Genomic DNA, 13,647 nt, shown 5'->3' on the forward strand with positions numbered 1-13,647 from the left:
GCATTCTATAAGCTCTCCAAGAAATCGGAGCTGTTCCAGGTTGTAACTCTATGTTAAACTGTACATCCCTATCAGGTGGTAGACCGGGTAAATCTTCAGGAAACACATCTGGAAATTCACACACTACTGGAATATCTCTAATCTCTTTGACAGCAGTTGCACAAATCTTGCCCACTGATCTTCTTAGGGTTGGAAGTTGGATAAGAAATTGAGAATTACTATTAGGCAAATTTACTCTTAAGTCCTATTCAAAGCATCTATAACAGCCTTATGCTGATACATCCAATTCATTCCCAAGATTACATCTATATCCTGATCCTTAAGGATAATCATGGTAGTGGGAAAAATATGCCCACCCAGGTTTACGGGTACCTGGTATACCATTTCCTTAGTACACAGACGTCCCCCGGGCGACTGTATAAAGAAACTTTCCTTTGTCGCCCCAATTGAAATTTCATACTTCATGACAAATGTTTTATTGATGAATGAATGCGATGCGCCAGAATCAAAAAGTATAACTGCAGGGTGATTGGCGACAGGAAACATACCCATCATCACTGGCTCTCCTTCAGGAATTTCCCCGGCTTGAATATAGAAAACCCTTCCTGTCTTCCTCTCATCTTTGCCCTTTTGAGCATTCTGATTGTGGTTCTTGTTTGGTGCTTGACCCTGTTGTTGATTAGCAGGGGCCTTCTGATAATTTTGATTAGCCTGTCTAGGATATGGACATTCCCTGGAGAAATGACCAGTCCTTCCACAATTGTAACACGGATAGTTGTGACCCTGTGATGTTGAAACATTGCCACCAGGAGCATTGGTTGACTGTGAGTTCGGATAGGTTATAGCAGGACGGACATTTGACTGTTGCCCGGCTTGAAACTGTGGCAGACGATAAGGAGGACGATAATGGTTTACTGGATGATAAATCACTCTCTGCCTCTTTTGGTTTCCACCAAAAGGTCCAGATGGCACATTCTTTTTCTTCTTGAGCTCCTTATGCTGCCGATACTTTGCCTCTGAAGCAATTGCAATATTTACTGCCTCATGATAAGTGATATTGGTACATGCTGTCATCATTATCTGTAGTTTGGTATTCAGACCTCTCATGAACCATTTCTTTTTCTTGGCATCCGTATTGACATGTTCAGATGCATACTGCGACAGATGATTGAATCTTCCCACATACTGCATAACCGTTTGATCTCCTTGTTTCAAAGCAAGGAATTCATCTAGCTTCATTGCCATCACTCCTTCTGGGATATAATGGGCTCTGAAAGCAATGCGAAATTCTGTCCAAGTTAATGGAACGCCTGCGGGTTGCATGGCCATCAGATTTGCATACCAAGCACCAGCTGCACCTCTAAGTTGTTGGGCAGCAAACACCGGTTTTTGAAACTCTGTGCAGTGAATAAGATCAAATTTCTGCTCCATGGTCCTAAGCCAGTCATCAGCCTCTAGTGGTTCATCTGCCTTGGTGAACACCGGGGGTTTTGTATCCGTGAAATCCACATAGGTAGCCTCATGCCTGTTATGATTGCGGCCACGGTTTCCATGCATCTGATTCTGATTACTTTGAGCCATCTCATGAAGCAAACGAGAATTTTCCACAGTCACATTGACTAATGCAAGCGATAGCATCAGCCAGATTGGTCGGCATTGGTGGCGGGTTGGGGATATCATCATCATCTTGTGAAGTACCAGGAATATGTGATCCCCGCGTACGACGCATCTGTTCATAACAAACCAAACTTTATTCACAAGTCTTTATTCAAAGATCAAAGAGCTTACTACCCCGCATTACATCGATGCCACTTATTTAAACACAAGAACACATCTAAACAAGACACTATCTTAACTAGATCTTCTATTACACAACTCTACTCCTTTCCCTGAGCACTTCAAACTTCAGGCTCGGTATCCATTCCGGAAATATTACCGCCTTCATTATCACTTTCATCTATCATTACTACTTCTTCAGGATCTTCTTCTTCTTCCTCTTCTGATTCACTTTCATCGGCAAGGATGACACCTGGGTCCATGGCATCAGCTTGAGGCTCATGATTCAGATTTAGTAGATTGCTAAGCCTATGAACTTCCTCATGTAGATAAGTGTTATGTTCTTCTAAATCTTCTACATAGAATTCTAGCTCATGAGTTCTAGCTCTAGCTACCTTTTCCCTATGCCAAGCCTCATTTCATCCCTCCACCGTACAAACTAACATGCTTTCACAGTTCCTGTGTGCGGTGGTGAGACGCCTCAATTGATCCTGTAATTCTCCTATCTGTATAGCATCCAAAGCCCTATCTCTAGTAGCTTGTGCTAACTCTGCAGAAATCCTCTGTATCTCTGCCTGGGGATCAGGCCTAGAACTGCTACTGCTAGCACCATCATTTCTAGGGGCAAGTTGGTGACGAGGAACTCCTTTGGGTCCAGTGGACTTACGGGGCGTCATCTTGGCACGAGCCATACTGTAGGAAACCAATTTAATCCAAGTAAGACCATTTGATCAAAGTCTAAAGAGCAGCTATGATGGATTACATTACTCAAACCAGTCTCACTACTCAACTCTAGACTAAGAGGTGAAGGAAGTAACGAGTGAATTATTCATGATGCATGAATCGTTCTTACGAACAAAAACATCAAAGCTTATAATACACATAAACAACATTTATTTTTATATAGGGCATAGTAAGATTACTACTCCACCACACAAGACCCTTTTAATCAAATAAGGAATGGTGAGAAAGAAATAAGATAAGTCAGAAGCAATTTGGACCAAATTATCAAGTTAAATTAGTCATCCAAATCATTTTGAAGTTTGTGTAAAACAATACAACAAAAACCTTGTAACGATCGCTCTGATACCATTCTGTGGCAGAACCTCCTAAATTATAGGACCCACATGCACTTGTCACTGTCCAATGACCTTTGACATCTATGCATATGTTTCCGGTAACTTAAGAAGACTGTCGGGTGTCCTCGGGGAACCCCGAATCATCCACGATTTCTGAGCAGGATCACGTTACAGAGTCATTACAGTATTACAACATTTATTCAAATATATACATCAGAGTAAAAACAGCGGAAGTCTTACAATAACATAATTTACAAAACAGTAGTTTCAAACCTCGCAACTAGGTTCGATGTTTATTACAAAACGAAATAGTGGAGTGGCATTATAATATAATACAAAACACACAAGGAGATTGCCCTGCCCAAGGGCCACACATTTACTTCTCATCGTCATCACAAGGTACAACTATCATGCAGCACGATCCACAACAGATCTGCTCATGAGGCTCACCTGCAACAAGGGTCAACGAACCCTGAGTACAAAAGTACTCAACAAGACTTAACCGAAATAAAACTGATAGAACTCAGGAATGCAGGCTCAAGGATTCAAGGTATGGTTTTAGCAATAATCAAAGTTATTTTGCGTAAAAGCTCTTTAACAAAATTCTTTATTTCAACAATTTAAACTTCATAAAATCATATACAAAGATGACACGATCCGTAATGAGATCATGAAACTTCATATCCAACACCTTCATCAACCATTCTCAAATTCCAGTTATTAATACTACGATGATGAACAGTAAGTTGAGTCTCCATAACCGAGGAGCAACGACGATTCGAACCGATTAAACCCAGCTGGGGATTCCAGACCACACGACATATGTAGGTCCCTGACCTACATATACCAACCTACCCTCGGATCCTCTGAAACAAGAACGGGTCCGCGCCACCCGAGAATACAGCACACCTCAAATCCGGCCACATTCCAGCCACGAGGGTACACGCTATTCCCGCCATCTCTCCACTCCCAGTGCGCGATTAGCCATTCTCGTAATAGAATCGCCAAGTTAAGGCTTACCGGAGTATGTGGTTAGTACTACAAATTCTCACCTCATGCAATTCAACAACGGACGTGCCTTAATCGACACAGGCGGAAAGAACCTGCTCACAAGACCTCCATGTCTTGTGGCTCACACACACCGAGTCCGCCCGGTCTAGATTTATTACTCCACATTCCCATATCACATGATAACATAAGTAACCAATGTTCCATTTAAAACTTGCAGGTGACAGGCAATCACCTAACTTTCATCGTTCTATGCATAGCTAAGCAAGACTAGGCATATATGAGTTTAAAACTGGTAATATGGTAAATATGGAATAACAAGGGTGGTAATGCACCAATTAGGCTTTTACTTAACCCTTAAACACTTAATGCAGTAACGGAAAGCAAAAGCGAAATTAATTTATAAAACACAAGGTAGGGTTGTATGCATTCGGGGCTTGCCTTCGTTGACGGAAAAGTCCGATTCCTGCGACGTCACACAAGTATTCGATCCGACCTCAACAGACAGATCAACCTCCTCCGCAACTTGATTAACTACCACGTGTTCACCTTCGTTTACTACACGTAGTAACATTGCCATGTTTAACATGATGCGAAATATGAAACATGATGCTCGATGATGGATGCAAAAATTAATAAATTGGATACAATTTTCCTTCGCAGTACAGTTACAAACCAAATTAACCAACCCATATTCGTAACTGATGTGACCACGCCAGCACCGATCACTTTGGTGAACTCTCCGACCACTACGGTGAACTATCCGACCACTACGGTGAACTCTCCGACCACTACGGTGAACTATCCGACCACTACGGTGAACTATCCGACCACTATGGTGAACTATCCGACCACTACGGTGAACTCTTCGACCACTACGGTGAACTATCCGACCACTACGGTGAACTCTCCGACCACTACGGTGAACTATCCGACCACTACGGTGAACTCTCCGACCACTACGGTGAACTATCCGACCACTACGGTGAACTATCCGACCACTACACTGGTGACACAAGCACGATAGAGGTTAAATACTAAGCACAGAAGGGTTCAACACCTCACCCCGAACATGACTGAGCAACGAGCAGAGTCGGAGGAGCAACGGAGAGGCGTGACGACGACTACGGTGATCACGGCGGAGCAAAACGTCGTCGGTGATGGTGTACCGACGACTGCAGTGATCAAAATGAGTAAACAACAACTGATTAAGTACTACAGCATCGAGACGAAGCCGTAAGTACACTGATTACGGACAACGGCTCACCGGAGGGCTCTGGCCACGATGACACGCCCGCGGCGGTGAAGTTGCCGACCGCGAGGAAGAAAGACGTGGACAGCGGATTCTTGGCAATTTCCGGCGACCAACGTTAGCTGGCTGGATTCGTAAGGAAAAGACGGAAATAGGACGGCCTTTACCGAGATGGCAACGGCGGTGGTGAAAACAAAGGAAGAAGAAAAACGACGACGACGGCGTCTTGGTACTTATAGCGCGGCGCAGAAGCTCAAGGAAGCCACGACGGAGCCGTTTCCACGCCAGCGCGACATCAAGGACGGCCACGACGCGCCTGGAACGCCGAAGAAGGTCCGACGGCAATGTAGCTTAGGCGGTGAACACTGTTCACAGAAATTACAAAATTGCCATTTGCCCAAAATTCACAAATCACTCTCAAATTTTCATAACAACTCAAAAATCTCCAAAAACAAAAGTTGTTCAAAATCAAAAGTTCTACAACTTTGCTTCTATAACCATCTCCTAATTCGGTCTAGATTTTGAAATGAACTTTTGAATTTGAATAGGGAAATTTAATGAATTACGCCTTTTTGAATTACTCAAAATTTTTCTAAACAACTTGAAAAACTCCAAAAACAAACTTTGTATAACTTGCCAAGCTCTACACTTTTGCTTTTGGGATCAACCCCAAATTATGTTTAGATTTTGAAATGGATTTTCAGGGTAGGATTTAAATACTGAAAAGCGGGGTTTTCTCGAAAAAATCAAAAATCCAAACAAACTTTGAATTTAAGTCAAACAATACAATTCAACACATACCACATGAATATAAACTCGTTTTAGTGTATGCATCTCAAAGTTTTCACCAAATGCCAAATGCTTTGCAATGCATATGATGACATGTCAGGTTTTAGTATTTTAAACACCCGAGGTGTTACAGCCGGGCTAGCCCGAGGCCCACAGAGGGAGTTAAGGGGAGAGTAGGAGGCAGGGCAGCCATGGGACGCGGTGCGCTCGTCCTCGAGGCAGATCCGGCCGCCGGCGTGCTCGCCCTGGAGGTGGGGCGAGATGGAGCGGGGCCGGGCCGCGCTCTCCTTCAGTTGCGCTCGCGCCTGGCATCCGCGAGCCTTGCGCGGCGACGGTGTTGGGGGCGGATGGGGAGGAGCTGCAAAGGCCGAGTGGAGGAAGCTCCAGCGACGCCGGCGCATGGGATGAGAAGCAATTGGAGGGGAAGAGAAGCAGGCGACCGGGGGGGGCAGGGGGGAGAAGGGCGCGTGTGCGCTGTGCGGACTGCGGAGTTGCGTCTGTGCATGTGCAGAGTCGGAACGGGAGGCGGCGGCTACGTTCTGGGATGCGAAGGGAGTTAATGTCAGGGTCACTGAGGATAAGATTTTGTATATATTTGATTAGGGTATCGAGATTTTAACGGGCCTATAGTATTTTTGTGGCCGTGCCATGCCGCCCAGCCTGCCCGGAGAGCGGCCAAGGCACGGCCCTATGCTTTAGGCCGTGCTGGTCCGAGCCCGCGGCTCACCGGGCCGTGGTGTGCTCATACCGGGCCAAAATGCTGTGCTTCATACCGGGCTGTCGTGCTATCAGTAGCACCATGATGGGGTTCACGGGCGATGCGCCGGTCGTCAGAAGTTGTCGCGCAGCGCAATGGATGGACCCACCATGTGCCCGTGGCCGGACGGCACGGCGAACGCATATGCTAGCACGAACGCTCCGATCGATCTGCAGGTTGCGTGCTTGTGCCTATTCCACCGTGCCGTGCCGCCGCAATCCAAGCTCCGACCTTCGCCGCCGAACGTGACGGCTGGTGGTGAGACACGGGACGGGACGGCCGCCGTCGAGTCCTATCGAAGCCAGCGAGCCAGCCAGGCAGACCAGCAGGTGGCGCGTGGCGCGTGACGCGGACGCCTCCGACGCGGCCGGTCTCCCTGCCCGTCGGCATCCGCATCCATCCCTGTCGGCTGTTAATTGTCCCTGTCCGACCGCACGCCACCGCCCACTGGCTACCTCTCGCGTTTTTCGGGGCCAGTTTGGATGATAAAATTTTTAGCAAAACGTTATTGTAGTGTTTTCGTTGTTATTTGACAATAGTGTCCAATCATAGTTTAATTAGGCTTAAAAGATTCGTCTCGTGGATTTCGTCTAAACTGTATAATTAATTTTATTTTTTATTTATATTTAATGTTTTATGCATGCGTCTAAAAATTCTATGTGACCGATAATCTTAAAAATTTTGGCATTTTAGGTGCAAGGCCTCGGTTGGAAATGCCAGCGCGCGGCCACGCACCGACGGACGCACGTATCATGCTCTGTCTTTTGGCTGCTACCCGACCGGCAACCGGGCCGGGCCTACTCGACTGCATCGCCGGAGCCGGACCCAGCCGCCTGCGCCGTCCATGTATGGTGCTGCCACAACAAACACGCTGTCAGGCTGTACAAGTAGCACAGCATTCTGATAATCCACGCTCTACGTATGACTCCAATAATTAGGCCTTATTTAAATTGAGGTAAAGTTTCCGGTATTATATGGGGTGTTGAATGTGGTGTTTGGATACTAATAAAAAAATAAATTACAGAATCCGTCAGTAATCCGCGAGACGAATTTATTAAGCCCGATTAATCTGTCATTACCACACGTGTTACGGTAGCACCGCATTATCAAATCATGAGCTAATTAGACTTAAAAGATTCGTCTCGTAAATTAGTCACAAATTATATAATTAGTTATTTTTAGCCTATATTTAATACTTCATATATATGTCAAATATTCGATGTGATATGGAGTAAATTTTACGAAGAGGAACCAAATCAGGCCTTACTCGATGGCCTGTCCCCCAGCTTGAAGACCCCCTGCAGTTGAGCCTGACTTGCATTAATTCCAGATGCCTTGTTGCACCACATGATTATGATGACGATGGTGGTGGGTTAATAACGTGCATCTTGCGGACCTGAATCATTGAGCCACCGATGGTTACATGCATGATGGATTGTTATAGTATAAATATTCTGCCACCATGTCGCCTTGTGTGGAGTACGCACTGCGTGCACACGCATCCATCATCATCATGCAACATTAGCACGTTCGAGTACACCTTTGCTCTGCTCACTCTTGACAATATCGCACGCAGAGAATATCGCACGCAGAGGTCACTACTAGAGAACAGACTTTAGAACGATGTCCCAATTTAGCATTAGCCTCGGTATTTTTTGCCCCCGGGACTAAAGGACCCTTTAGTCCCGGTTGGGAATACCAACCGGGACTAAAGGTCCCTGCCCAACGGTCGTCCGCGGGGCAGGGATCTTTAGTCCCGGCTGGTATTACCAACCGGGACTAAAGGTTTACCTTTAGTCCCGGTTGGTAATACCAGCCGGGACTAAAGCTTTTAGTCCCGGTTTGGGTTATGCCCCGGGAATAAAGATTAATATTTAGTCCCGGTTTGGACCCCTAACCGGGACTAATTATCCCGGCCTATAATTCTGCTCAATTCTTCCTCCCCGAGCCCGAGCCATTCCATTATTCAAACTCACTGCCTCTGTTCTTCAGCTTGCTGTTGTTCTTGCACTCTCCCCCTCCATTGGTGTTGCTCTTCGATTTTGGAGGTAACAAACTTAATCCTCTTATGTTTTATCAGTAGCTTATCTCATTTTGCGATGTAGATGCATGTGTAACTTTATATGTTGGACTTTATTATGATTTTATATGTCATTTTTAGCTCAAAATCACATGATGATTTGCATATATGTTTGGATAAACAAAAGTTAAATTAGTTCATCAAAATCACGCCTCGCTCGTCCTCGCTGGAGCACGCGCCATTCTCGTCCCCGGTGGCTTACGTGATCTTAGAATTAATTTTTCCATGAAATGAAAAACTTAGAAAATTGTTAGAAAATTGTAGAAAATCCGCACTAGTTGAACTTGCGGACCGTGTTCATGTCGGCGAGCATGTTCTCTGCCGAGCGGTAACGGACGTCAAGGAGGAGCTTTGATTCTACGAGGGAGAGCGGCAACGGTCGTGGAAGACCGTGTTCCCTTTCTCGTAGAATCGGAGCTCTTCCTTGGCCAAGTACGGTGCCGTCCGGTGGAGAAATGCTCGTCGAGATGATCACGTAAGCAAGGTCAACTAGTACGGATGGTTATTTATTGAAACATGTTTTTGAGCTATAATTTGATGAATATTTGAAAATATGAAATTTACACTAGTTTGCAAAAATAAGTATAGAAAGTAGATGACAACTGTTACTGGATCCTCGGCCTCTCGTTCGGTTGCGAAACGACTGAGGCCAGAACTCCCTCTCATTATCTGCGGCAAGTGTAAGCAGAAGATTGTGATGGAGTACCGAGTCAAGAGACAGGGACCCAACAAGGGTCGTGTTTTCTACAAGTGCCCGGATCGCGATGTGAGTTTCTTACGCATTTTATAATTATGGCTAATTGACCTGCTTTTCTTGAATATTTTTGACTAAATATTTTTTGGCTTTAATTTCAGTGGGAGGGCAATGGATGCGATGGTTGGTACTGGGAGGAAGATTATGCTACATACGTGCAGAATTTGGGTGCGCTTGAGGTAGCGGATGCTGCTGATGAGGCAGTGAGCCAGCAGGAGAAGCTTATTGATATTCAACAGAAGAATGATTTGTCTGTTTTAGTTGCGTACGATCACAAAATAATTATGTTACTGAAGTGCATTGTAGTTTTAGTTTGTTTAATGATAGTTGGGATTGCTTACGTTGTAGCCAGGCTTAGTTAATTAATCAACCGTGTGTGTGTCATTTATGTTGTGTAATAAAATACTTAATTATGTTCAAGGTTTTCATAATTTGTCGTGTAATACAGATTATGTCACGCCATTGGATGTACAATGCCGATCGTCGCTCCCAAGACTTTATAGAGGGCTTGCACTATTTCTTAGGTGTGGCCGAGGCAAATAAGCGGGATGGTTTCATATGCTGTCCATGTGCCCTATGTAAGAATTTAAAGGAATATTCAAGCTCAATGAGTCTTCATTCACATTTGCTTAAGTCAGGTTTCATGTCAAACTATATATGTTGGACTAAGCATGGAGAAAGCGGGGTCATGATGGAAGAAGGTGAAGGAGAAGATTTAGACATTGATGACATTATTGCTCAGTATGGTGCCTTTGATGATACTACAATGGGGGGAGATGAAGAAGAGGTAGCGGTAGAAGATGATCTCGGTGATGCTCTTGGCGATGCCATTCGTGATGCACAACAAGAATGGGAAAGTGAAAAAGAGAAAGTTAAGTTGGAGCGCATGCTTGAGGATCATAGGAAGTTGCTATACCCGATGGCCGAAGAGGGGCAAAAAAAGCTGGGTACAACACTGGAATTGCTACAGTGGAAGGCAAAGAATGGTGTATCCGATAAGGCATTTGGGAATTTATTAAACCTCATAAAGAAGATGCTTCCGAAGCCAAATGAATTGCCCACCACTACGTACGAAGCAAAAAAGGTTGTCTGCCCTTTGGGATTAAAAATCCAGAAGATACATGCATGTCCTAATGACTGTATCCTCTACCATGGCAATGAATACGAGAATTTGGATGAATGCCCGGTATGTAAAGCATCGCGGTATAAGATCAGGCGCGATGATCCTGGTGACGTCGAGGGTGAACAACGTCCTAGAAAGAAAATCCCTGCCAAGGTTATGTGGTATGCTCCTATAATACCACGCTTAAAACGTTTGTTCAGAAATAAAGACCACGCAAAGTTGTTGCGGTGGTATAAAGAAGACCGTAAGGTAGACAATATGCTGAGACACCCAGCTGATGGGTCCCAGTGGAGAGCGATAGATAGAGAATTTTCAGAGTTTGCAAATGAGGTTAGAAACTTAAGGTTCGCCTTAAGTACAGATGGTATGAATCCTTTTGGACAGCAGAGCACTAGTCATAGCACTTGGCCAGTTACTCTATGTATCTACAACCTTCCTCCATGGTTATGCATGAAGCGGAAGTTCATTATGATGCCGATCCTCATCCAAGGTCCGAGGCAACCTGGCAACGATATTGATGTATATCTGAAGCCATTAGTTGAAGAACTTCTAGTTTTATGGAACAAACCAGGTGTACGTGTCTGGGATGAGTACAAACAAGAACACTTTGACCTACGAGCAATGTTGTTCGTAACCATCAATGATTGGCCTGCTTTAAGTAATCTTTCAGGTCAGACAAACAAAGGATATAATGCATGCACACATTGTTTTGATGACCTTGACAGTATATATTTGAAAAGATGTCGAAAGGTCGTGTACCTTGGCCATCGTCGATTCCTTCCTTTGAACCACCAAGTAAGAAAGAAAGGGAAGCATTTTAAAGGTAAGCCAGACCACCGGAAGAAGCCTCATAACCGAACCGGGGAAGATGTACTCGCAATGGTCAAGGATGTGAAAGTAGTATTTGGAAAGGGACAAGGCAGTGAATCTGTTCCCAAAGATGCTAATGGACATGCACCCATGTGGAAGAAGAAGTCCATCTTTTGGGAGCTACCCTATTGGCAAGTCCTAGAGGTCCGCAACGCAATCGACGTGATGCACCTGACAAAGAATCTTTGTGTGAACCTGTTAGGATTCATGGGTGTGTACGGGAAGCCAAAGGATTCACTTGAAGCACGCCAGGACTTGCAGTGCATGAAAGAACGAGACAACCTTCATCCAGAGAAGACAGGTGATGGACGTCATTACTTAAGTCCTGCTAGCTACACGCTTAGCAAAGAAGAGAGGGACAGCATGTTCGAATGTCTAAGCAGCATCAAGGTCCCATCGGGATTCTCCTCCAATATAAAGGGTATAATAAATGTGCCAGATAAAAAATTCCTAAACTTAAAGTCCCACGACTGCCACGTGCTTATGACGCAATTGCTTCCAGTTGCTTTAAGAGGAATTCTACCTCCACATGTACGTCTAGCCACCGTGAAGCTATGTGCATTTCTCAATGCAATTTCTCAGAAGGCAATCAATCCAGTGGAACTAGCTACTCTACAGAACGATGTGGTTCAATGTCTTGTCAGCTTTGAGTTGGTGTTCCCTCCATCCTTCTTTAATATCATGACACACATCCTAGTTCATTTGGTGAAGGAGATTAGTATTCTTGGACCTGTGTTCTTACATAACATGTTCCCCTTCGAGAGGTTTATGGGAGTCTTGAAGAAATATGTGAAAGTCCGTTCTAAGCCTGAAGGAAGCATCGCCCAGGGCTATGGAACAGAGGAGGTCATTGAGTTCTGTGTTGACTTTATTCCTGACATTGCTCCGATTGGCGTTCCCGAATCACGACATGAGGGGAGACTCAGTGGTAAAGGAACTTTAGGGAAGAAAACATATATTGGCATGGAAGACGATTATTTCAATAAAGCACACTACACAGTTCTTCAGAACTCGTCATTGGTGCATCCGTACATCGAGATACATAAGGAGTTCTTACGATCCAAGTTTCCAGGGAAGACTGAAGCTTGGATTAGGCGTCAGCACATGAAAAGTTTCAGTGGTTGGTTGCGAAAAGAATGTCAAGGCGATGACAATATTGATGAGCAACTGTATTTGTTGGCTAGGCAGCCATCGTGGCATATCCTCACGTACCAAGGGTACGAGATAAATGGGAATACATTTTACATAGTTGCCCAAGATAAAAGGAGCACCAATCAAAATAGTGGTGTTCGCATAGATGGCACAGATCCAAATGGGAATATACAAACATATTATGGCCGCATAGAAGAGATATGGGAACTAGACTACGCACCTAATTTTAAAGTCCCTTTGTTCCGGTGCCAATGGGTGAAGCTGACCGGAGGAGGGGTAACAGTCGACAAAGAGTATGGAATGACAACAGTGGACCTCAACAATATTGGATACAAAGAGGAACCATTCGTCCTTGCTGCCGATGTGAGTCAGGTGTTCTATGTGAAAGACATGTCTACAAAATCAAAGAGAGGAAAAAACGAAGACATCAACTCAATGATCAATGAGCCAAAGCGCCACATAATTCTTTCTGGGAAAATAAATATAGTAGGAATTGAAGACAAGTCAGACATGTCCGAAGATTACGAAAGAAATGTCCGAATTCCACCCTTCATAGTGAAGAAAGATCCAAGCATCATGTTAAATGATGAAGACACTCCATGGTTACGACAAGATCATAACCAAGGGTCATACGTCAAGAAGAAATTCACTGTTGTGCCCGCATGATACAACGATGCATGTTTAATATATTATGTTTTAGAGACGGATATTATGTAATATGTTTTCGGAACCCTAGATTGTCTAAAATTGAAAAGTTTTGAATACCAAGTTTGTTCATATCATCAATATCTACAATCCTTATATAGACCATTTTTTCATTTGAGAAAGCTTGAATAAAATGTAGTTCAATTTTCACAAGTGTGTGACATAGTTTTAGAAAGTCTATAAGAGATAAGGAAAATTGTGACTAGTGTTTGATAAAAATTTCTCAAATGGGAAAATGATCTATGTAACAATTGTAGATCTTGCTGAGATGATCAAACTTGGTATTCAGAGTTTTTTCATCT

General features: G+C 44.2%; 1 protein-coding gene across 1 annotated transcript; it reads left to right on the forward strand.

Annotated features, from left to right (window-relative positions):
- The first annotated feature begins 8,798 nt into the window (after positions 1-8,798).
- Positions 8,799-13,306, forward strand: LOC136486492 (uncharacterized). The gene is made up of 5 exons (XM_066483395.1): positions 8,799-9,507; positions 9,597-9,698; positions 9,944-11,632; positions 11,786-12,019; positions 12,296-13,306. The coding sequence occupies exons 1-5, from the start codon at positions 9,337-9,339 to the stop codon at positions 13,304-13,306; spliced, it is 3,207 nt and encodes a 1,068-aa protein (XP_066339492.1). The 5' UTR covers positions 8,799-9,336.
- The last annotated feature ends 341 nt before the right edge of the window (positions 13,307-13,647 follow it).

The sequence above is a fragment of the Miscanthus floridulus genome, chromosome 10 (assembly GCF_019320115.1).
Source record: "Miscanthus floridulus cultivar M001 chromosome 10, ASM1932011v1, whole genome shotgun sequence".
In the NCBI taxonomy this organism is placed as follows: Eukaryota; Viridiplantae; Streptophyta; class Magnoliopsida; order Poales; family Poaceae; genus Miscanthus; species Miscanthus floridulus.

Excerpts from the sequence above, each read along its gene's own strand:
- LOC136486492 (XM_066483395.1), top strand. The coding sequence starts at position 9,337 with ATGACAACTGTTACTGGATCCTCGGCCTCTCGTTCGGTTGCGAAACGA. Across the intron at positions 9,699-9,943 it reads CGGATGCTGCTGATGAGGCA|ATTATGTCACGCCATTGGAT; the intron begins GTGAGCCAGCAG and ends CGTGTAATACAG. Across the intron at positions 12,020-12,295 it reads GAGGAATTCTACCTCCACAT|CCTGAAGGAAGCATCGCCCA; the intron begins GTACGTCTAGCC and ends GTCCGTTCTAAG.